This window comes from Stegostoma tigrinum, chromosome 23 (genome assembly GCF_030684315.1).
Source record: "Stegostoma tigrinum isolate sSteTig4 chromosome 23, sSteTig4.hap1, whole genome shotgun sequence".
NCBI lineage: Eukaryota > Metazoa > Chordata > Chondrichthyes > Orectolobiformes > Stegostomatidae > Stegostoma > Stegostoma tigrinum.
The window spans coordinates 40307387-40333883 of NC_081376.1; the positions used below are offsets into that span (position 1 = coordinate 40307387).

A 26497-nucleotide genomic window follows, 5' to 3' on the forward strand; every position below is an offset into this window, starting at 1 on the left:
AATTGTTCCCCCTCCCCCAATAATTTCCAGGAAATTATTGCAAACCACATTTCCTTTTAGGGGAGTTGTTTCTCGAGGTATGGCCAATGTCAACAACTCAGATTAAATGTGATCTGTGATTCAAGTTAAACCTATCATACAATTTCTAGCAGTCCTTGAGTTTCTGGCTTGCTGACTCAGAAAAGGGCCTAGATGAATTTCTAAACTATAAAGTCGTCAAACTGATTTTCTATAAATGTTTTAAGCTAGAAAGTAGAAACAAAATCACATAATCCTGGGAGGGTTAACTGGTCCAGTTTGTTGCAGTTTGATATATGTATACCTTCAAAGGGAGTGTTTCTTAAACTGCTAGGCACGTCCATGAAATATGAGAGATGATATAATTATAGGCACCACACAGCAGCAGTCCTACAGGTGTGTCGACATAGCCTCCTAATATGGAGTCTTATGTTCAAATAAAGAACAGGCAATATTGTTGTATCTATTCTTGTTGCACGATTGGTACAATTGCAATAAATAGAAGAATGCAAGAGAGATTACAACATATAATTGAGAGAGAATAGAACAATGGGAATGAAACTTTGGCTTCACCCATATCATTCAAGATTTACAATTAAAGCCTTGAAACAAATTTGCATAGTTTTCAAAGTAGAATGTATTAAGTATAAAAGCAGTGCAGTCATGATTCTGCTTTCTTTGAGACACTTCAAATCTCTCATAAGAAATTAGGAGTAAATATTTCCTCTCCTGGCTAAATTTTTTATGATAAAGATATTGTTTATAATTTTCTGTGACATAACTTCACTGCCCTCTCAAGAGGTAGTATCCAGTAATACCTGTGATTAAGTCCTAGGGATACATGCATTGAAGTAACCAGTTCTCAAACAGTATGGTTTTCAGGCAACTTAGCAGAATTGTAATGAATTGAATTTTGCAAAACGGCAGTGCACTTTTTTTTTAATATAGTAATATTTGACAGAAGTGTAGTGATGAGCTATTTCTTTGCAGTTTAGATAGTTTTAATGCATGTTTTGGAATCAATTTGAGAGAGATCTTAATGCGCATGTTTCTGTAAAGGCAATGATCTTTTAGGGCCAGCTTAAAATCTAGTTTACTTGTCTACTTGTCAAACTCAGCTGGTTATTTGAATATGTGAAATCATATTTCTGGGGAGAAATGCTCTGACATTTTATTAACAATCTCATATTTACCTGGACCCCCAAGATTCCGAAGATTATGAAGAATGCACAGCAGATGAGTACGATATTCCCGATGGGTCTAAGGGATGTTATTAAGGTTTCTACTACCAGTTTGAGACCTGGAGCTCGACTGATGACTCTAATAAAAGGGATAAATTGCTGTCAATAATCATAATCAATGGAATTGGAAGTTAACAGTTTCTAATAATAACAGCAAGAGAAAATGTGCTTGGACAGTGTAATAAAGACGACTTGGCCCATGTGATCGTACAGAAAGTGGACTGCAGCAAAAGTATTAAAATATGACCTGTGGGGAGAATGTCACTCAACGCATCCCACTTTGAGTCACATGCTTAAGATTAAAATAAAAAGTCCCTCTGGATTTCTTATAATGGAAAATCTGTCACCGGTTCACCCAAAAATCTGAACTGTGATTTTATCACTTAAAATATTTCAAAGCATGTAGCAAGTGTACAATGTATAATAACTCAAATAAGTGTGATACCATACTTTATTTTACCAGGCACCTTATGAACCAGCACTCTTGATAAACTAGCAAAAATTAACTACCTCAAATACCTTAAGTTTACTGTATTATCGCAATCTCCATGTAGTCAGTTAATGGCGCAAGTGAGAAGGTTCTCTGCCAGTAAGTGTTATTTCAGGAAAAGTTGCATTATCATTTAAGTAATTTATGCTGTAAATAAAGTATAACAGTGACGTGACTATCCTCTACATGAAACCTCTATTACTTACTGTGCATTTTTACATTGATTATGTGGACCTCTTGATCAACCAGCACACTCCTAGTCTCATTGGTACATTTATAATAATACGATTTCCTGGATTTCTAGGAGATTTAATTCCACGAGAGATTAATTTTGGTACCTTAGGGTAAAATCCTGCAACACTTGCAAATATACTTAAGCTCAAGTTTTCTTCCCATTATTTAATGAAGCATCAATTTATCCTATCGCAATATAGAGCTTTCCTTTCAACTTCAGTAGCAAAGGTGAATTTGCCATAGACTTTCCAGAACATAGGACTATTCTTTTGTTAGAGAATCAGATGACTGATGGGTGGTTTAGCCTGCAGTTATTATATCTCAGGTGAGGGCAGAGGATGAGAAGGAGAACTTCAGCTGATGAAAGAATTGAACACATGCTGTTGGCACCACTCTGCATGACAAAACCAGCCACCCAGCCAAACTGAGCTAACCAAACCTATTACCAGAATGTTCACCAGTTTTACACCCTGCCTAACTTGCCTTCTTGCTAACTTCAATAGCAAGAATCTTCATGCATTTGAGTGGGATATATAATGGGCAAAAAATCTACGATCACCCATTCTTCATTACAACTAGTATTAAAAGTTATCTCCACAGTCTTCCTCAAAAAATTGTCTAGTGTGACCTGCTGTTGGTGTTCAGCAACAGCCTCAAATACAACAGTTCAGGACTGCAGCTAGGGTTGCCAGTTGAACCATATGTCTGAGAAACTGTCAGTTTAAGGCTGATGCTCCTTGGTAATTAGAGCATTATTTTACCATAAAGAGTGATGCTGAACTGAACTGAACCTCATTGCTCACTAGTGGGTCTTTCTTCTAGTTGTTCTAGTTCATCATGTGCTCTTCACAGACAAATGTGGAAGAGATTTAACACAGTTGGCACTTGTTACAACATTGTGAATCTAATTTTCCTGAATGCAGTTTAAGGCTCATTACACATCTCAACTGTAGGAAATCTTCTCATATTGATTACTACAGAAGACCAATTGGAAGGATATAATCCATGAAATTAAATTCATTTACTTCACTGTCACAAGACTTATGAAATTAATCTATAATATCATGTAGTCTTACACCAACAGTTTTCTTGTTTGTATTCTTAAGAAACATTAAAACTTGCAGGTATTACTTCCCTCGCGTTCAAACAGCCAGTTTTTAAGGAATCAAATTGCAATATTTCGAAATGGCTCTCATTTTCTGTACAGATGATGGAAACCAGGAGGACAAAGATTTTCAATGCAATAATTTTGTCATCCAACAATTTGTACTTTTAGTTGCCTCATCGTTCACCCTTGTTAGAATGGACCTAGCCTGTCTCTGAAGCATCTTCTCTATAAAGTTCACCCATTGTTTCATTACAGTTTTTCATGTCAATATCTGGCTTCATTTCACCTGAGCTAGGTCTCCTTTCAGCCCATTAAAATTTCCCTCTTCCAATTTAGAAGTTTTATTTTAAGTTGTTCCTTGCTCTTTTTCATTACTAATCTTTAATTGATGTTGTAATGATCACTCTTATCTAACTGCTCTCACTGTCAAAGCTTTGGTACTCCTGAGGTATCTATGCCCCAGCACCAGATCTAGCAATGCTTCCTTGTTACTTAATTTAAGGAAAAAAAGGATTTTGAATTTAATTTTTTTGAAAACAATGGTAGAAAATGTACCAAGCTATTTAAATTAAAGAAGGAAGATGTAGAATGAATGACAAGAAATTGAGAGAAAGAATGAAGAGAATTTTTTGTTCCAATTAAACTGATGATCTTTTTCATAATTTAATGTTCATATGCAGTGGTAAAGCTGTTCTTGATGTTTCAGTACGTGACAGTTCAAGGACGGAGGAGTTCTACTGGCCATATTGGCTGTCTAAAAGTTGAAGTATCAGTGGAACTTACCTCAGTGGTCGTAGGGTTCGCAAGAGTCGTAATACACGGAGAATACCAAGGATCTTTGCCCCTCCCGCTGATGCCAGGGAAACAATAATGTCAATTACTGAAACAAAGACTAGGATGCCATCCAATATATTCCAGCTGCTTTGGAGATAGGCATTCTCACCAGAAAAGAATCCTAGTGCTATGACCTGAAGAAAAACAAACGATATAATCACATACTATGAAAACAATATTTTGCAACTGATTAAACTGAGGTTACAGCCTGAGTTGCAATGGAAGCATCAGTCTTATTGGAAATACAAACAGAATGGAAAAATAAATGATCTATGTAATTCAACAATGGTGCTGAAACAGCTCATAAATTCTAAGGAGACCTCAGATTCTTAACAAACATGACAATGGGGGTGGATTTCAATGGACTGACTAGGGTTGACAAAGTAGGAGGTGACCAAAAGTAATGATACTGGCAGCGTGCATCATGATGTCCCACCGAGTTCCTGAACCCACCGATTTTTAAGATGATGGGAGGAGAGAGAGAAGAAATGTGAAAAATGGTAGATGCATTTACTCTTAATAGCTCGCCCTCTAAATTTTAAGATTTCCATGTGCTAAGCAGAAATTGGTAGTTGCATAGAGCTGAACAAGGGCAGTCATCAGGAATGGGGTGAACAGTTGGACAAGTTCTATTTGATATACAATCAGTGCAAGTTTTAAATAAAAACTATTCCATAGTAATGAAACTGTCATAAAATTAATATTGTCCTATCCTATCCTGGTTCTATTTCTTCACCCGACCTGGATAATTTGAAAATTTAGATGCTTTCACTTTTTTAAGGAATGTAGAGCGAGCAGTGAAGTAGGTTAGAACATGGGCTATTTCACTGGAGTCTACCGCCAATCCTGCACCATCACCAACTCAACACTTCCCAGTCACTAACTGGCTGCCACTCCCATCTCCTCAGCCAAGCTTTGCCTCCAACATAATCAAAAGCTTTGTTTGATTTTTGAAAGGGGCAGGTTCATGAACCGGAAATAAATCCACTCCTTGAAATTTATTTCTTCAGCTAAAATCCAGCCCAAGCATCTCAAGCAGACACAATGCAGCATCAAAAAAAGGGAGTCAAATACAAGATCATAAGACAAAGGAGTGTAAGTAAGGCCATTCAGCCCATCAAGTCCACTCCACCATTTAAATCATGGCTGATGGGCATTTCAAATCCACTTCCCTGCAAACTTCCCGTAGTCCTTGATTCCTTCTGAGATCAAGAATTTATCGATCTCTGCCTTGAAGGCATTTAACGTCCCGGCCTCCGCTGCACCCTGTGGCAATGAATTCCACAGGCCCACCACTCTCTGGCTGAAGAAATGCCTCCTCATTCCCATTTTACATTTACCCCCTCTAATTCTAAGGCTGTGCCCACGGGTCCTAGTCTCCCCATCTAACAGAAACAACTTCCCAGCGCCCACTCTTTCTAAGCCATACATTATCTTGTAAGTTTCTATTAGAGCTCCCGTCAACCTTCTAAACTCTAATGAATACAATCCCAGGATCCTTAGCCGTTCATCGTACGTTAAACCTACCATTCCAGGGATCATCCGTGTGAATCTCCGCTGGACACGGCCCAGCGCCAGTATGTCCTTCCTGAGGTGTGGAGCCCAAAACTGGACACAGTATTCTAAATGGGCCTAACTACAGCTTTATAAAGTCTCAGAAGCACATCACTGCTTTTATATTCCAACCTTCTTGAGATAAACGACAACATTATATTTGCTTTCTTAATCACTGACTCTACCTGCAAGTTAACTTTTAGAGAATCCTGGGCCAACACTCCCTGATCCCTCTGTAATTCTGTTTTACGAATTTTCTCACCATTTAGAAAATAGTCCATGCCTGTATTTTTTTTTCAAGCAAAACAGTAAACTGAATCAGAGGAGGTAATAATCAACTGTAGGCTTTTCTGGTTAAAATAGCATCCAGGAAACTGCATCTAGCTATGTTTCGCATGAATCTAGGTGGACATTTAAGTAATATAGGTAGTGCTGAGAAAAGTCACAAGCAGGTCCTCAGTGTAAAGTGATTTGAGTTATAAAAATGAACAGAATAGACTTGGACTTAGTGCCTGAAAAGGATGCATCTGAGAGATGCCCTTATAAAGCTTTGCGATATGGTTAAGTGTGTAGGGAAAGTTAATTCAGAATTTTACTTCAAATTAAACTGGGGAGCATTTTGAGAACAGTGATCATAATTCTGTAAGTTTAATCAGAGATGTAATGGCCTAGCAGTACTATCACTGGACTGTTAATCCAGAGATCCAAGTAATGTCCTCTGAACCCAGATTTGAATCCTGCCATATGTAGATAGAATTTGAATCCAATAAAAATCTGAAATTAAAAGCCAAATGATGACCATTGTCATTGTTGATTGTTTGAAAAACCCATCTGGTTCACTAAAGTCCTTTAGGGAATGAAATGGCCATCCTTACTGGGTCTGGTCTATGTGTGACTCCAGACCTCTAGCAAAGTGGTTGACTTATAATTCCCCTCTGGGCAAATAGGGATGGGGAATAACTGCTGGCCTAGGACACCCTCATCCCATGACTGAATGGAAAAAAAGTTCTAAGATAGTTATGGAAAAGAATAAGACTCATCCTCAGTGCTAAAGTGCTAAATTAAGGGAAGGTTAATTACAACAATATTAGACAATAACTGGAAATATTGCACTGGGAGCAGTTGTTTGAAGGCAAACCCACATCTGACGTGTGGGAGTCTTTTAGAAGCCATTTGACCAGAGTTCAGGCAGCATGAAAGATAAGGATGTCAAGATTCAGGAACCTTGTGTGGGGGGAGGGATGTTATAAGATTACGTCAAAAAAAGGAAGCATATGTAAGGTTTTGGAAACAGAAATCAAACAAGGCCCTTGAGGCATACAAAGGTAGCAGAAAAGAACTTAAAAAAAGTAGGAGGGCTAGAAAGGGCCATGAAATGACCTTGTTAAGTGTGATTAAGGAGCAACCCAAGGTATTTTATACATATATTAGAAGCAAGAGGGTAACTAGGGAAAGGGTAGGGCCACTCAAGGACAAAGGAAATGGTTTATGTATGGAGCCAGCAGAAGTGGGTGAGTTCCCTCGTGTGTACTTTGCATTGGTATTCACCAAAGGGAAAGACATGTGTGATGATACTCTGAGGCATGTTGATATTAAGAAGAACAAAGTGTTGGGTGTCTTGAAAAACATTAAGGAAGACACATCCCCATGATCTGATGGGATCCAACCCAGGTTATTGAAGAAGAAAAGTAAGGGGATTGCTGAAGTCTTGATAGAGATCTCCCTATCCCCTTTAGCCACAGGCAAGGTCCCAGACACTGCAGAAAAGCCAATGTTGTTTCTGTGTTCAAGAATGGCAACAGGGATACTCCAGCAAATTACGGGCCAGTGTGCCTTACATCAGTCATAGAAAAACTAGTGGCGAAAATTCTCAAGAGATAGGATTTACTTGCATTCGGAGAGGAATGGACTTATTAGGGTTAGTCTGTGTGGCTTTATGCAGGGGAGATCTCACTTGATTAAGTTTCAAGGGAGTGACAAAGATGATTGATAAGGGTAAGGAAATGGATGTTGTCTGCATAGACTTTACTAAAGACGACGTGAAAATTGGCGGAGTTGTGTGAATAGTGAGGAAGGATATCGAAGGATGCAGCAGGATATAGATCAACTGGAAAGTTGGGTGGAGAAATGGCAGATGGTGTTTAATCCAGGCAAGTGCGAGGTGAGCATTTTGATGTGTCAAATACAAAAGGAAAGTATACAGTAAATGGGTGACATTTAGGAGCACTGATACATGGAGCAATCTTGGGGTCCAAGTCCATAGCTCTCTGAAAGTCATAAAACAAGTAGATAAGGTGTTAAAGAAGGCAAATGGCATGCTTGCTTTCATTGGTTGGGGCACTGAATATAAAATTTGGCAAGTTATGCTACAACAGTATAAGACTTTGGTCAGGCCACATTTGGAATATCATGTACAGTTCTGGACATCACACTATAGGAAGGATGTGAATTACTGGGCAGGGTGCAGAAGAGGTTTACCAGGATGGTGCCTAAATTGGAGAGTATTAGCTATAAGGAGAAGTTGGACAAACTTGGATTGTTTTTGCCCGTGTTGGAGGCTGAGGCGATGCATTAAAAGTATCTAAAATTATGAGGGGCATGGATAGGATGGATATTTGGAGTCTCTTTCCTGAGGTGGAAATGTCAAATGCTCAGGGACATAGGTTTAAGATGAGAGGGGAAAGTTTAAAGGTGATGTGTGTGAAAAGTTTTTTTACAAAGAGCAAGTGCCTGGAATGCGTCAGCAGTGGAGGTGGTAGCAATTGATACAATAGCAACATTTAAGATGCATTTAGAAAAACACATGAACAGGCAGAGAATAGAAGGATATGGATAATGGGCAGACAGACGGGATTAGTTTAAAAAAAAGCTGTTGGGATTTTTAGAATGTCATCATGGTCAGTGCAGACACAGTGGACCAAAGGGCCTGTTCCTGTGCTGTATTATTCTATGTTCTATTGGACAAGGAGACAGTGTTAAAATAGTAAAAATAATGTTAAGGCTGATGTGGAAATTCTTTGGATAAAAAGTAATGAAATGTGTAGATTAAGTTTCCAGATATATGATAAGGCACAAAAGCTTTGAAACAATTAGATTATTTTATGACAGTTGATAGGAGAAGGTGAGACAGGTTGGAGGTCAGGGGTGTTTTGAGGTTGAATGGCTAGATTAAGGTGGATTGAATAGGCTCTCTCATCTCAGACCATCTTGTGATCAATGTTTCCTTTAGAATTTGGTGGTTTAACAAAGCCTATTTTTTTCAATGCATGATTTCCTCAAACCTACTCTGGTTTTCACAGAACAAGTCCCATGCAATATCATTAAGGCTACTGTGTGACTACCCATCAATGGGGCATAATGAGATTAGTAGTTGCAATCTTGCAATTTTCCAGAACCTCAGAGATGATGCTTGATCACCAGACTGAGATATTAACTCTTCTTCTTTTTCCACAGATGCAGCCTGATCTGTTCAGCATTTCTAGCATTTTCTGCTTTTAGAAAAATCTTTCAATAACTTCAAAAAAAAAGTGCTAAAGCACACATGGGACATTACCTTAAGGGCCATTTCAACAACAAAAATAGCAGTGAAGATATGATTTGAGACACTGAGAAACATCCGTTCCTGTTGAGGAAGGAAATAAAGCATTAAATGAGCTGTGAATCAATTATTTTAAAAGATGCTTCTAAGCATCTGACTGAAACACTAAGAGGTCTTGGGAGTAAAGAAAGCAATTAGCTGAGCGTTATTTATCATACACATAAAACCACATCAAGTGAAAATGCAAAAATTGATAGCTGAGCCTGCATGACAAATACTCACTGTACTGTTTGGGTCAATCTCGGGTCTTTCAAGAGCAATTGTAATGCAATTCAGAAATATAAATACAAGGACCACATGGTCAAACAGCTTGTGAGCAATGATCTTCTGGCACATGATGCGGAACCTGAAGGTGGTAGAAATAAGGATATGCCACTCATTCACTTGCAAGTTTTACCCAGAAAAGCTGCCACTTACATAGTATTATATTGCATTTAGTGCACATGAACAAGCCTTTCAGCCCGACAGGCACATGCCAGCACATGGGCCTCCTCCCATCTTTCAACTAATCTCATCAACTTACCTTTATATTTTCCGGTCATTTATCAATGTTATTGTTTTAGTACAGAAAGTATATTGTAATGGGCATAAAGATGAAAAGCAGTACTCAGTCATTGAAGATAATTAATGCATTTACATATTGAAAACTGTAAGAAACAACATGAGAGCAGGCCATTTTATATATATGTGTATATATGTTATCCTTTATACCATTGAATACTATTGTTAAAAGCATGAATGAAAATAAATCAAAAGTAAAATACAATGTACCGGTTTTGAGGAGCAAACAAATAGAGTGCCCAATCCTCATGCGTTTTACACCACTTTGGTTTGTATGGCTCCAGAAATTGCCAGACTCTAAAACAGTAACTCTGAAATGAAAGGAAAATGATAGTTCACTCTCAACACAGGCCAATAAGGGCAATTAGCTTGTAAAACACAAGTAGCTACGCAGATTGTTATACTTAAAGGACAACTTCTATGAAAGGTATACCAAAATCAGGTTTTTAGAAAAATCTTTGAATGATCAGCTGATTACTACTGTAAATTAAAAATCTATGTGTAAGCCTGAGATATTGTAGGGTACAATATCAACTCGGCTGAAAACAAAGTGAAAGAAAACAGGAGTTAATGGTTTACTGATAGTTGAGCTGTGAAAACTAATCATCCTTGAGTTATAAAGAATGGGCATTAATTTTTCTCCCTTGTGGCAGCAACTAGGCATTCACTTGCATGTGTTTCAATACCTAAGCATGGATGAAGCGTAAGAAATTCGAGCTATAAACCTATAAGAAATGGACACAACATCTGTAATACTCTGCACTTTGGGAAAGCCTGCCACATTATAGGGGTGCAGAGCTTTTTGCCATATGTGGCTGATTTCCAAATAAAAATTGATGACAGACATGTGCTGACAAAAAGGCAATCTACCAAGACAAAATTTATCTCTTAAGGGTGAAACATTTCGGTGCTCCTAAGAATAAATCAATATATAGAAGTTCAAGACTGTGGCCCCTTGTCAGGCAGTCACAAAGCTGCCCCGCCCTGTAATTTGCCTGAAAATCTTGCACCAGCGATGACATAGTTATGGTTTTGCCTCATTGTTCTCTCATGAAAATTTCCCTTGACACATCATGATATGTCTGTCTTAATCTATACACACATGTTGAACTAATTGCAAAATTACCTCTCTGTTATGCTTCCTTTGTCAGCAAACATAGAGGTATCTTGAGTAGAATGCTCATGGCTACAAATGTTGGACCATCCGTATTGAAGGAGCTTATTGCCAAGTTGCCAGAAAATGAAGCAAAATGCGTGGTGGAATCAAATTGTTGGACAGAATCTTATACAAGTTGCTGGCATTGGGACAATTTCAAGGCGTAATCGCCCAGAAACAGGCAATTTAATTTCGCCACCCAATAAAAGATGATGGGAAGTTTGCAGAGGGCCTGAAGTTATAGATGACTGGCTGTGCAACTGGGAAAGTATGCACTACTGAAGTATCTGTCAATGCAGTGTGGAGCTGGAAGAACACAGCAAGTCAGGCAGCAACAGAGGAGCAGCAAAGTCAATATTTCGGGTCAGGACCTTTCAACAGGACTGGGCTGAACTATGCAGGTGAGAACATGGGTACACCATGTTGAAGGTGTTCCTGAAGACGTATGAACATTTTACAATAAAGCATTCCCATAGCTGGCAGACCAACATAAGGGAAAAGAATTCCCACTGAAGGACTTCTTCTGGCCCAGCTGCTCATCCCATGATTCTGGGATGGAGAATGTAAAGGAGGCAAAAATGAGCTTGTCACCTTGAAGCTGCCATTTGGCACTTGTTGGACTTTAGTCACAGTGAGATCTGTCCAATATTGAGAAATTCCTAGCATCAGTAAATTGTTTTGAATTAGTCCCTCATGTCATCCTAACTGATCACCTCCCTTTGTTGTCAAGCTTACACATTGCACAACTCATAAAATTTGCTTCTGGCCCTACCTCTGTAGAACTGAGAACATCTTGTTGAATTAGTGCAAGTCTCCAGAAAAAAGTTTCCCTAGTTATTAAACAGGTTGCCTGTTCATCCCACATTTCCCAAATAACTGAATGGCTCATATGGCCACTTCCTATTTTATGTGTGCACTACAGGTTTACAGTGGATTCCCAGTGATGCACTTAAGGTACAGGAGAGAGCAGATGTAAATTGAAGTAAATTTGCATTGCCTAGTCAGGGGACTGCACAACTTGAATACTCAAATCCAAAGTGACTGCAGTAATTGCATGTACTTTAGTGCAGGTGATCTGTGAGCCTGAAGACTGTGCTAATATTGTGCACAACTTGCAAAATGTTGAACTAGTGATGTGTAGTAATAGTTTCCTTCGGCTGATCTGAAAATTTGAGTGATTAAGTTAACATTAACTTTCATTAAATGATCTGTGTAACAGGATATTTTTTGCAGAGGTAAAATGCAGTACAAAAATATTCAAGTAGATATTTCCCTCCATCAGCTATTTCAATATTTGAATTCAGTTTCACTTAGTTAAAGACATTTAGTCAGTATTAAACATCTATCTGGATTAGCAATAGGTGTGTTGAGTAAAAGTTAAGACAATTGGAAATCTGAAATTATGCTGCGTAACACTTAACACATTAAAACAAAATTTCTCTGCTGTTTCCATATGACATTAATTCATTTAAATAGTCCTAATATTGCACAATAATTTCAACAGGCATTAAGTGATTTGATATAGGCAACAGAAGATAACTTCACAAATTTCAAAGAGTTAAGCAAACTTGCTAAATTTACATCATCAATTTCATCTTCATAATCGTTTGGGTCATCTTTGTGGTTATCCATTCGAGGAAAGATCTCATTTGGAAAGTGCAAGGATTTTCCATTGCAATCTTGGTAGTCACAAGGCATTGTGCACATAGGATTAAAGTTCACAGAATGTCGCATTACTGGTACTTGAAGTAGCTCAGGCAAGTCTATGGATCCTTTGGTATCAAAAGATTCAGCACGATGGTGCAAGGACCATCCACTGAGGCTGCCAGCTTTGCTAGACTTTGCATCTTCAGATTCATCATCTTCACCACAACTTTCATGTCCTACACCTGACAGCAGGGATTCCCTTTCATCTGACTGATTCTTCCTTTTTAGACTGGGTGCCCTTCCAAGACTATGCCAGCTTGAGCGGCGACTACCCCAATTACTGTTGGTGCTCCAAGGGGCACAAGGTGAACTGCGAATGCTGGACTGGAAAACATAAATAGCAATGAAGGAGAAAGAAGATAAAGTCAAAAGTTGTGAAATTATCAAATTTATTTAAGTTATTGCATATAGTAAATGGATTATTTTGCTCTTTTCCTGAATTTTCTACCTACCTCTCACATCCCTGCTCTTCCTGGGGCATTTATAATACTGCTTTATCAATAGCTTTACATCACAAAAGCCTAGCTCTTCAGTCTTATAAAGCTGTTTCATTGTGGATGCTATCAAGTCAAGACATTTCCTTCCTCTTTCATTGTTCACAGATTGGTTTTATAGCTTGTGATCAGAGTGGGGAAATTTTTGATCATTTTCCTCCTTTCTATCCTAAGGATACAAACTGATTTTAATATCCGTATTGTCATCCTGGCTGAGACTGCCTCACTCAGAACAATGGAAACTTTTCTGGGCTGCACTGCTCTGTGTTTTATTAAGAGATGTGCTTACACATACAGTCACTGAGTGAGCTCAAGGCAAAGTGTTTCATTCTAGTCCCAATGCATGGCAATGATTTCTTTTCAACTTCAATGTCTTTCTTGTATTTGAAAGCAAATTGAGAAGGATAATATAGCTATTAGTCACGAGTTAGTGGACATTATTAAAATGCATACTCACAAGGGTCTCAGCATTAACATTTACTATTACTGTCAATACCAAGGGGACGGCTAAGCTTTCACTTCATCTGCTATTATCAGAAATATTTGCTTTGTGGACGGTTATGCATAGGTTTATCAACAGGAAAAATAGCTAAGGAACCTATTTTTTCCCATTGTGTCTGCTGCAACTTAGCTATTTATCACCTGTACATTACTGGAGTATTCAGTATTTCCACAAAAAGTTTTAGGATAATCTCCTGACTATTAACAAAATCAGTGTTAGTCCTGGTCCATCCTAAAGATTTTACTCTCAATTCTTTTGGATAACAACAATTTAATTTTTTAGTACATCATGCTACATGTATTATGTTATGCAGTAAACATTGGCATATACACCTACCTGCATACAGGAGTCTGCAATACTTATAAAAGTGTGCCAGTTTTATCACTCATAGGCAGTATGGCATTCAGGCAACTGATCAACAGTCAAACATCTGAGATAGAACATGTTTCACACACATTGTACGTATAATTCGTAATCATTCTTTCAAACCAAAGGCACTAGTGCCAACTGGTCATACAAGAAGTTTCAAATCCAGCTTCTTCCAAACGTTACATGTTCTTGTGAAACCAATGAGTGAACATTACACAGTTCTGCTTTTGATCTGAATTTTAGAAATAAAACTCGTTCTTTTTCTGCAACATAATAGTCCAAACTTTCATTTACCAATTCATGTTTCAAACAAAATATATGTAATCCTGTTATCATTTTACTGATTCTTTTTAAAAAAGGTGTCCAAGTCTCCTTTTGCTTTGTTCGTATTTATGTGGCACTTCTCACATGCAGAAAGGCAATTCTGAATCTTTAAAAGATAAAGAGGAGAAAGTACAGTAAGAGGCAAAAATATACTTGGAGTTTGTGAGCCAAATCAAATTATGTTTATTTGTTAGAAGAGTTCTGAAACGAGGGACGATGTTGGTTAAAGCTCACACCTCATCCACCACCCCTCCCAATCCACTTAATCCATGCCTCCTAACTGCTCCTTCAGGTCTTCTTTCTAAATCTATTCTCATGCTTCTCTCTTCTGTTCCGCATATCATTGGGCAATGTGGACAGCAATTCCTGATCTCAGTGTAGCTGCATTCAAATTCTGGCAGCAGGAAAATAATGCAGGAGAGGGGGAGCAAAACAGCAGATAGAGTGCAGGGTTAATTTTGGCTGGAACTCTGGTTATGTGAATGTGTCCTGAACATACTGATTATATTACAGATGGTTAGCACATAAGGGTTTGGTGAGCAAGAAGCCAGTGGAAATGTGGCATGTTTTCAGCACAATTATATTGTGAAGCCAAAGGTTGAGGTGGAGCAAGGTGTTGCAAAGCATTGCAGTAGTGAAACTGAACAACAATGGCAAGAGGAAATTGTGGACATGAGTGAAAATGTTGCACATGGATGAAGAAAGATCCACTGTGACAGCAAATCTGAGATTGAAAGAGAAAATGATCACAAGTACGCTGAATTAGAATCTGAGGAAGAATAGTTGGTCAAGCAGTTGAGAGAAAGCAAATCCAGGGTGAAGAAAGACGAAAAGAAAATGTGAAATGGATATCGTGTAGATTAAATCTCAAGGGAACGATAGTAAGTGTATGCATAAGAGAAGTAGAAATAGAACAAAATGTAAGATTGAGAAAGTGTTTGTGGCAGGTTGGAAGCTAATGGAAGGCGTGCATAATGGATACTAAAATCAATACAAGCAAACAGGTAGAAGGTGATAGCTTGGAGAAAATAACTAACAAAAGAAATAAAATTTAGAACAAGAAATTAAATTAGCAAAATAGATTGAGGGAAGGATCAAAAAATGCTGAGACAAAAGCAAATAGTGCATTTTAGTTCAGCTTGTTTGTTTTCACTATCAGTGGAATAGAAGAATGATCTTTAACAGTATGAAACAAACAAAGGATGGTACTCAACTGGCTCAGTCATTGGTAAAATAATTGTATTTCATACATGATTAAATGTGCACTTAAATGTTACAGACCATTAGATGTAGTTTCTCCGCCAGAGAGATCAACTGGATAGAATGAACTTCTTAAAAAAGAGCAAAACTGAAAATTTAATGCCCTTCTCTTATTAACCTCAACGTTACATTCTCTAGAGATTAAAGAAAAGGACTGATTGTTTAACTAGTGGGGTTTTTATAACTTGTTAGGACAAAGGCATATCTGTATTTTCAAAATTTGCCAACACATTTTAGTCTTGCAGCAACAATTTCTCATACTCATTTGTATGATGGTGAGCATTGTGTGTATAGAAAAGCAATGCTCTGTCATTACAACATTTGTAAGCTGGTCAACTCGAGAAAAATGACCACTTATTATGCATATCATTAATATGAATTACTTTTCACATATCATCATATCATCACTGCACACCAAGACAATGATGTACCTATATTTGATAGCCCCTGAAAATTCACAATGTGCAATTAATTTACGCCTAGTAGTTGAAGTGCTGACAGAACAGCAACTTAATGCTTCCTGTTCATGTTAATGATTTCAGTATCCAACCATCACTAATTGCACTGTTGATTTATTTGGCAGAGAAACTATACTAAGAATGTCAACCATTACTCAAAGGTAACTGAAAGCAAGGCCTACTGTGTTAGGGAATGGCAGACTGGCAACATTGGTAAATGACCCAACACAGTGGACAGGAAGCTCCATGGATTTCAAATGTCATACTGGAAGCCTTAAAGGAACAGATAGAAAGGAGGAAAGATGGTACGTGTGCCCAGGGTAAGGAGTGCCTTCAGCCAAAAGGTCAGAAGGCAGAAGGAGAATTTCTAGAAATATCAGAGTTCAAACCCTAAGGGCTTGAGCACAACATTGCAATAGTGCAATTACCTCATGAGTGATTAAGATTACTGTACACATCTTTAACTGACGAATCCTAGCAACCACAACACTAGCTTCAGCCAATTTTCAATTCACCACACTCATAGCTGATATTTGCTATCCATCAGGACTCAAGCCTGAAATTCAAATCCACCAACATGACCTCACACACTTAATATTGTTGCAAGCCTCAAACCAAATGCCTCACAACTTGTACATTTTGCTAACTATTAATCCATGACAGCCACATCATCCGAACAGCTTCTTCAGCATTCCATGACTTACACTGCAATCTCTGGCATGCAAACAATGGCCTTAAAAGCTAATGCTAGGCACACAGGCATATCCACATGTCTTAACTCTCATAGAAGAATACATGCTGGCAATCACTGGGCCACTCACAGCTAAAGTGTGGTCAATGGCAGTCCTGAAACCATCAAGGATAATACATGCTCATACTAGTACTCCTGCTCACATCCCACATCCCCACAAATGCCAAGCAGGAATTTCGTCTTAAGTAGCTTGCCATCTTTCTCAAACCTTTCCACCCATATGGCACAAATCAGGAGCATGAATAACACTCAGCAGGCCTGACACCATCCAGATCAAAGCAGCACGCTTGGTCAGTACCCAATTCCCTCCCTCCAGCATTAGCACACCATGCAGTAGTGTGTATGGTCCACTGTATGCAATGCAGCAACTTAAAAGGCTTTTTCAACTGTAGGTTTCAAATCAATGTCCTGCACCACCTAGAAGAAGGAGGGCAACAAGGACATGGATGCCCAAACACCTAACAGATCTTGGTCAAGTCACATACTATACTGATTTGAAAATATACTGCTGTTCCTTCATCATTCCGGGACAATATATTTTCTCCCTAATACTATTTTGTGCACAGACACGGACTACATTGATTCAGGAAAGTGGCTCACTACAACTTCCCAAGATGAATTAATAATAGGCCTGCCAGTGCTGTCCATTTCTCCTGAACATATGAAAGACCCTTCTCAGTACCTGCTATACTATTCTTATAGATTTTTGGTATTTTAAATAACTATGGAAAGCACTGGGCAAATAAAGAATTCAATCAGCAACATTGCTATAAGCAGTTTTTGATCTCATTAAATAGCAATGGTGTGGGAGCTTTGCAGCTGAACAAATGTTCATTTGTGTAAGATTAGATGAGAGGGTAATGAGTGTAGATGTCATCATGTCAGCATAGTATACTTTCACCAATAATGCTGCTCAGTGCAATTTGGATTCAACAAATGTGTGAACCTCTGATATGTTTGGGGTTCCAAAATCACTCATAGGCCCAAATGTCAGGTGTAAATGGTCCCAATTTCTCACCTTCAGTGTTGAAAAACAGCAGTTTAGCCTCTTCATGAAACTGTAGTCAAATATCTTATTTTATTGTTTGCCGAGGTGTTCATCCTACTCCCTTTAAGTTAAGAGCAAAGTCAACATTTTTGGGCTATGGACTTTAAAATGGGAAAAGAATCTAGTTTACACCAAGAAACTGCAGACAATGTTGCAGTTTTTAGAAAAATCAAATTACTGGAACATTGTATGTTGTATCTATGATATTGCTTTAATCAAGCAGTGGGCAGAAAATGCTTCAGCTCTGTGGTGTGGGTGTGGGGGTGTGTGGATATGGGTCGGTGTGTACGTGTGTGTGTGCATATGTGTGTGCATGTCCGTGTCTGTGTGCATGGGCAAGTGGCTGCAGATTTCTGTTTTGAAAATACACCAGACACATCCAGCCTGTGATGAAGAAAATGTCACTCTCATTTTGTCTTCCTTCTAGTATCTTCCTTCTAGTACAAAAGTAAAAGAAAGTAACAGATACTGACTTTCATTCTCTGAAAATCTCCTTCTTGACAAGAAAAAGGGTAAAGCCACCTTCAAAGATACTGAATAGTGAATCGTCAACTGGTGAATAAAAGATTGATAATCAGCATGTCCATAACATTGTGTAATTTCAAAGTGTCAAAAAGAATCAGAAAGAAACTGAAGGAAATCTTCCCATCAATGCTTGAACTGTGCTAGAACAGAGCTTCGTTGACTTTATTTTTTCTGTCTTCCTCAATATTAATATAGAAATGTTTGTGCCTTCACTCTTTACATATCTGTTTACATGGATATGGGAATTTGCTTGAGGGGGTAAAGTTTAAGTTGTAGAGAGTTACAAGTTAGCAATTCAGGTTGCCTTTTTACCATCAGTCAAGAAAGACCGAAGTCACACGACACGAGGTTATAGACCAACAGGTTTACTTGTGATCATAAGCTTTCAGAGTACTGCTGCTTCATCAGGTGAAGTGAAGGGATGCACACAGGCACAGAACTTACAGGTAGAGAGATCAAAAGATAGCGCAAATGGTGTGAGTGGAGAGTTGAGATCTGATTAATTGAGGCAGAGAAAAAATTACGAAGAGTTAAAATAAGATGGTATTGGAGAGAAACCAAATTGCTAGAAAAATACTATAGGTGTAAAAGTCGCATGCCAAGGGTCTAACCAAAGTAACAAGTAATCCAAAAGTACACAAACTAATTAAGATAGAGAGATTATTAGTTATCAAGGCGATGGTGTCAAAACAGGACAATGAGAAAAGTTTTACAAATACATAACAGTTAGGTGCGGTTACATGTAGTGTCACATGAACCCAAGATCACGGTTGTGGCTGTTTTCATTGGTACAGAACGTGGCTATCAATTTCTGTGTTGTTGTGCATCTCGAAAGCCACCTTGGAGGACACTTACCCAAAGATTGGAGGAGGAATGTCCTTGACTGCTGAAGGGTTCCCTGACTGGGAGGGAATATTACTGTCAGGCAATGCCCTGAGATATGGTATATTGGCGAGACCATGTAGATGCTACAACAGAAGAATGGACTCTGCACAATAATTGCCGGACAGGAATGTTCCCTCCCGTTCACTGAAAGATGCCTTTGAGATACACAACAACACAAAATTGCTGAACAGAAACTGATAGCCAAGTTCCGCATACATGAAGACGGCCTCAACCGTCATCTTGAGCTCATGTCGCATTACATATAACCCCACCATGCTGTTCTATGTTTGTAAAATCCTCCTTATTGTTCTGTTTTTACATCATCACCCTGATAACTTGTAATGATCTCTCTACATTAATTAGTTTGTATAGTTTTGGATTACTTCTTAGTTTGGTTAGACCCTCAGCATGCAACTCTTATACCTATCATGTTATTTGAGCCATTTGGTTTGTGTCCAGCAATATCTCATTTTTAATTTTTTTTAAATTATCTCTCTGTCTCAATTAATCAGATCACATGTCATCGCTTAACTTGGTATTCACCTGCTGACACTTTACTCACACTGTCTGACACTTTTGATCACATGCAGAGGCTTATTATTTGACACTCCATTCACACCATCTGTTTGATCTTTTGAACTCTCTGTCTATAAATTCTATGTCTGTGTATTTCTTTCTCACTTCACTAATAAACGGGCTATGCTCCAAAAACCTGTGATTTCAAATGGCCCTGCTGGACTATAACCTGGTGTTGTGTGACTTCCGATCTTGTCCACCCCAGTCCATCAGTGGCACCTCCACATCATCAGCTAAGAACAATCTGCTTGCAATAAGTATCTGTTTTCTTGTTGACTACAGAAACCCCCCCTTCACAGAACTATCAGGAAATGCACTAATAGTGCCAAAAAATAAATGTGTAAATATTATTCAGCCGAGCAACTTACCAAAGACCTCTGGTCATAATTTGTAGGATCAATAGAAGCACTGCTGCCTCTTCTGGATTCTAAGTACGTATGAACTGAATCCATACATGGTGAACTCTTTGGTGTAGGCATTGGCGTAGCAGCAGTACGCATGATAATTGGTGGTGGTATGCTGCTTCGTGAATCCAAATGTCCATTTGATGTCATGATGACTGAATACATTTTTAAATCTGTAAAGGTTAGAACAGGTAATAACAAAGGCAGCAAGCTCAAAAGAGAAATCTCTCAAACTACAATTAGTAACATTTATTCTTAGTTACTCTCACCAGAAGAATGATCTTTAAATTGTTCACACTCCTCATCAAAATTAGCAGATGTTTTTTCTTCATCTGTATCTGATCTGTTGGCATCACCCTGAAACATTAATTCAATATGTGAAACTAACAGCCAAAAATAGGCAGCAAATTATCAAAACTAAAATACGTTTAGTAAAACAATATAGGTTAATACCTCACAATTTCAGCCAAAACAATTACCTACTTATAGCTTAAAGTCAAACCACCTCTCACAAAATAATCACCAAACTCTAATTTTATGACTTTTACTTGTTGTTGTATCCTACCCCATCAGAATAAATAGTTTATCTCTCAGTAATCATCCTAAAAATCCCCAGGTGGAGTACCACTGGTGGAATTTTCACAGATAGCCAGACCTGGTATTTTATTGTATTTGCCGACTTTACCATGATACGATACTAGGTAAGGCTTCATAGATCATAGAATCCCTACAATGTGGAAACAGGCTCTTTGGCCTAACAAGTCCACACTGACCCTCAGAGCACCCACCCAAACCCATCCCCCTATAACCCACCTAATCTACATATCCCTGAACGCTATGGGAAATTTAGAATGGCTAATCCACTTAGCCTGCACATCTTTAGACTGTGGGAGGAAACCAGAGCACCTAGAGGAAATCCACACAGACACAGGGAGTACGTGGAAACTCCATACAGACAGTTTTCCAAGGGTGGAATTGAACACAGGCCCCTGGCACTGTGAGGCAGCAGTGCTAACTGCTATGCCACTGTGCAGCCACCAATCCTCCTTTGTCTCACCATTCTCTCCAGTGCTATAAAGAAGGGCAGGAAAGACTGGAACTTTTTTCACTGGAGCATAGGAGGTTGAGAGATGCGCTTATGGAAGTTTCTAAAATCATGACGGTATAGATAGAGTTAATGGTAGGCATCTTTTCTCCAGGATGGGTGATTTCAAGACCAGGCAGCACATAGTTAAGGTGAGAGGAGAGAGATTTAAAAAAGGCATGTGGGGCAATTTGTTTTATACAGAGGGTGGTTCGCATGTGGAATAAGCTGCCAGAGGAAGTGTTAAATGCACAACATTTAAAAGATGCTTGGATAAGCATATGAATAGGAAAGGTTTGGAGGGATATGAACCAGGAGCAGGCATGTGGGACCAGTTTACTTTGGGGTTATGGTAGCAAGAATTGGTTGGACTGAAGGGTCTCTTTCTGTGCTCTATGGCTCTGAGACAATGACTCTATGTTCTTACTCAAACTATTACTTTTCCAGATCCATAATATTGGTTCTGATAATCTCTTGCTGGGCTCCTAAAACATTCCTCACAAAGAGGACGATGTCTCAGACAGCATTCAATAAGGAGGTAAGATGTGTGGTGGGCACTAAGAATAGACGGAGGAGAGGGAAAATGAAGAAGCAAGGATGGAGAACTGAAGATGGTTGGAAAAGGTTTTATGGGAGGCTTTTGTAAGAAGGGGACTGGATGAAGGGAGCCAAATCAAGAATTCCAAAAGTCAGAGCTGTAGTAGCTAAATGCACAGCTGCTATTAATCGAAAAGGGGAGAAGATAGGAACAGAAGGTAGGTTCTCACTGACAAAAGACGAAGGAAGATCATACAAAGACTAAAAACAAAGTCCAGTATACGACTTACCTCTGCTTGGAAGCCTTCAACAAGAATAGCAACCAGTAGGTTGAAAAGCACATAGTTGCCAAAAGTCATTAACGCCACAAAGTACAGGGCAGCCCAGGGTGAGGTGGAGGCCATTCCATTATACAGGACCACATTCCAGTCCTCCTGAGTAAGGATCTAAGGATAAAGATCTTGACATTACCACATGATCATGATGCTATGGTGTGTTGGAGACTGTCAGTTATTTTTTTACTCCAGGTTCCTTCCTTCCTCTTCTAGCTTTTCAAAAACTGCACAGAGTCACCATAATGCTGGATGATCAAAGGCATGCTTCCTATCAGTTTTTGAATCAGGCTGGTAGCGCCTGATATTAATCCTACCCATGCATCTGGTTGGGGAACCAGTACTGATAGATACTGCCCTGAATTCTTAATCCAATTTGTTAGGAAAAAAATGGTTTTGGGCTTATAGTAAAGGCACATTTCAATTTAAAAACATTACACCAGGTCATCACAGACTCTACGTTATTTGCTCATGCGAAGCGGTATTATTGACCATCCCTGCAGGCAATTGCTGTAGTACATCTGATAAAAATCATATGTTTATAAATGCAATAATAATAAAAGTGTTGACAAAATGAACAATGATAACATTATGTTCACTAATTAAAAATGAAACATGTATATTGGTAACTCTAAACAATAACGATCAAACAACATGCTGTAAATCTGTAACAAAAAGATCGCCACTGTAAGGAAGAAAACAATGTTATCAATCACATTATTGATTCCAGACAGCAGCAGCACAACTTTTGCTTTTGTGGAATGGCCTCACCTGAAATACAGTGACAATTGCCCACAATAACGAATCAAAATTTTTCCTGTCTGGTATTGTGTCTCCATTCTCCATCTTCAAGCTGAACTTACATCCAAACAGGTGCATGCCCAGAATACTGTGGGTCAAAGCAGAACAACCTTTACAAAATTCTGATTAACATAACACAAAGGAAGCAACAGTCAATCACTGCTAAAAACCAGAATGCCTTAAAATAAAGATTTTTAGATCACTGAGAACACAGACTTAATTTTTTTAAAGTTCTAGTTCAATGTCAAAGATTTATGGTGAAAGGTAAAAAAAAGCAATGATGACATGAGGAAAGTCATTTTTAAACTAGTGATGATTAGAATCTAGGGTGCGCTGGTTGAGGTTGTAGGGAAGCAAATTCAATCAAGGCCTTCAAAGAGAATTGAATAATTATTTGAGGGGAAAAAAAAATTCAGGCTTTGAGGATACAACCAGTCCATGATTCAAGAAGAAAGTGAGCTAGGTCTTCACTGGAACAAAGACACCTTTATAGATACTGATGTGATGTTGGAATGTGTGAGCTCATGCATTTTGGGAGGAAGAAACAAAACTAGATTGTTACTTAAATAGAAAGAGATTCCAAAAAGTTAAGTGGCCAGAGATTTGAGTGCTTTAGCGCATGAAAGACGAAAGTTTAGCATGCAGGTGCAGCAAATAATTTTAAAAAATCAAATGGAACATTAGCCCTAAAGGCTAGGGGGTGTAAGCACTTAAATGTAAGGAAATCTTGTTAAACTGTACTGGTGAGGCTACACCTGGAGTACCATGTACAGGAACGAAAACAAAGTTGCTGGAAAAGCTCAGCAGATTTGGCAGCATCTGTGAAGGAGAAAATGGAGTTAACGTTTCGGGTTCAGTGACCCTTCCTTAAAAATGATGGTAGCTGGGAAAACGTCAGTTTATATGCAGAAAATAGGGAGGTGGGTTCAATACTTTTACGATCCTGAACTCTCCCATGTCCCAGCCCCCCACCCCACATACCAGGCCTTGTTACCACACAGCCTGTCATTACATGTCCCCTATTGTCAGTCACTAACAGTCCCCATTAACAATTATTTAGCCTCCCAGCGTGATCGTTAGCAACTCCTTTATCGATCCAAGTGCCTTTCTCTCCCTGTGGGCTCTATCCTATCGTTTACTCTCTACCCCACCCAGGTCTCTATTTTCTGCATATACAGTGACATTTTCCCAGCCACCATCAGTTCTGAGGATGGGTCACTGGACCCGAAACTTTAACTCTGTTTTCTCCTTCACAGTTTCTGCCAGACTTGCTGAGCTTTTCCAGGAACTTTGTTTTTGTTCCTGATTTACAGCATCCGCAGTTCTTTTTGTTTATATTTAGTAACATGTACAGTTTTAGTTCCTGTGTTTAAGAAAGGATATCTAGCATTGGCAGCTCTTTAAAATGGATTCACTGGGCTGATTCTGGGATAAAGAAGACAACTTATCAGAATGGCTAAAAGATGAGGCCTTTATTCTTTACAGTTTAGAAGAATGAAGGATGATCTTAATGATGCATACAAGAATCTAAGGGGCCTTGTTTGGATAGATATGGAGAAGATGTTTTCAATAATGGGGAAATCTCAAACTAAGGGTCATCACTATACAATAACAGAACATGCATTCATATTGGAGATGCAAAATAACTTCCTCTCCCAGAGGATAATGAATGTCTGGAATTCACTACCTCAGAGATTTATGGAGACTACATCCTGAAATTATTTAAAGAGGAAGTAGATATATTTTTGAAATAGCAGGGAGTTGACAGCAATGCCGAACCGGCATGAAAGACAGTTAAGGTCTGGGGCAGATCAGCCATGATCTTATAGAATGGCAGGCAGGCTTGAGACACCAAATGGTATACTTCTCTCCTCTTTCTTATGTTAAAATGTGATCTATTGAGGGCATTGGAGATGAACAATCTAAGTGAGTGTTTTCCTTAATTGGGCCTAGATTTTCCTTTTTCTAGTTTTTCCTATGATAAGACATTCTATGGTTAGAGTCCCACACAGACCTTGGCGGGGGCGTATTAAATATGGATGGGTCGGTAAGCAAGTGCCTAGTTATGGTGCTCCAGTCATCATGTGTGTGAAACAGGCACAATGGAGCAGTTGGTCCTTTCCCGTCAATCATTTTCATGTGTTGAACAGTGAGTAAAAGTTGAATAGTCACACTGCAATAAAACACATTTTACTCAATTATAATGCAAATTAATTTTTGTAATCACCTGAAAATAAATATGAACAGCATGAGCAGCATGCAGAATGTAGCCACGTTGTCCATGGTTTTCATCAGAACCACTAACTGGCGTCGTAGTGCAGGCAGGAAACGGACCAACTTCAAAACTCGGAGCAGACGGAATGTTCTCAGCACTGAAAGGCCACCATCAGACTGACCAATGATTTCCCAAACACTGGGAATAAGCAAGAAATAATACTTATTGCCTTATTTTCAGAATGCGCAGAAGCGTAAGTCTTTCTCTAAGGCTTTTCTGTTTTCTTGACTACAGATTAGTAACTTCTCATGCTCAGAGGAATGGGTCAGGAGGTTTTATAACATTACAGTATTTGCTCACATGGTTGTAATTGATCATTATATAAAACATGTAAAAGAAACTTACAGAAAACTGGATCCAGTCAAGAAGAAACAGTTAATGAATAAATACAACTTAACAGTAAATATAATCTCAAACGATCAAATTTAAGTACTTCAAGAACAAAATTGCACTGTTCAATTATAATATCAAATGAATTAATTGGTTCAAAATAAACATGAAAATGCTTTATTTAAAAAGGTAAACAAGGGAATCTCAGAAAATGTCTTTAGCAATAACATCACGTGAGGATTTCACCTCATTGCTTTGTTGAAATGGAACAATATCTAAAATTTGTGATTACTCTTCTTTCCCATCTTCAGAGATTAAACTTTCTATCAATCTAACATGGTTCACTTCTTATGCTAAAATACAGGGAGTTACAGTCATATGAGGAGTCCAAGATTGAAGAACACAGTTTGAATGTGAATAATGAGGCTTGGAACCAAAGAGAAAGTAGGTCTGGCAATGAACAGAGAGTACTTGAAATTATAGGGGAAGCAAGTCCAGTTGCAGGTTATTTAATTATCTCATCTTCCTCTTTCTTTTGTATTATGTGGACTGTCAACTTACTCTAAAGAGAGAACAAGTGAGGAAGCCCATGACCAGGAACAGTGATTGAGCACATGGTCAAGCAAAGCTACTCCTTAACTTCATGTGCAACAGCTCTTTGGATACTTCTGAAAATAGGATCAGCAATCAGCTCCATGACGCAACTCAGTCTTATCATTTGATTTTCTATTTTGCACATTTTTATGCATGATAATGGGTAGGAAGGTTTAATATTGGGGTCTGTATTAAGCTTCACTCATTGGAGGATGACAAACAGACCTGGGTAGGGAAGTCAAGAGAATGCCTTTGGATCTTGAAGGGGACAGATGAGTCATCCATGTCTCTGAGCAGTAACAATATCAACCTAGCTAATGTAACTTGTATCTAATTGTTATTGTGCAACAAGCTACACCTTCCTAAGATTTTTTTTGCTGAGACTTACAAGTGGTCATTCCTTTACCACTGTAATCCAAACAACCTCTTAAAGTAAGTCAAGAAGAG

General features: G+C 38.5%; 1 protein-coding gene across 1 annotated transcript in view; it reads right to left on the reverse strand.

Moving 5' to 3' along the window:
• The window catches only part of cacna1ha (calcium channel, voltage-dependent, T type, alpha 1H subunit a), a 286474-nt gene that overhangs the window by 72920 nt on the left and 187057 nt on the right, over window positions 1–26497 (reverse strand). Inside the window, exons 10-20 of the mRNA XM_059654094.1 lie at window positions 25079–25264; window positions 22822–22939; window positions 22009–22164; window positions 20367–20454; window positions 20062–20270; window positions 12376–12825; window positions 9849–9949; window positions 9300–9423; window positions 9033–9101; window positions 3875–4059; window positions 1212–1338 (exon numbers count right to left, since the gene is read on the reverse strand). Of these exons, the coding sequence (XP_059510077.1) occupies window positions 1212–1338; window positions 3875–4059; window positions 9033–9101; window positions 9300–9423; window positions 9849–9949; window positions 12376–12825; window positions 20062–20270; window positions 20367–20454; window positions 22009–22164; window positions 22822–22939; window positions 25079–25264 (1813 nt within the window). The remainder of the gene's footprint in view (window positions 1–1211; window positions 1339–3874; window positions 4060–9032; window positions 9102–9299; window positions 9424–9848; window positions 9950–12375; window positions 12826–20061; window positions 20271–20366; window positions 20455–22008; window positions 22165–22821; window positions 22940–25078; window positions 25265–26497) is intronic.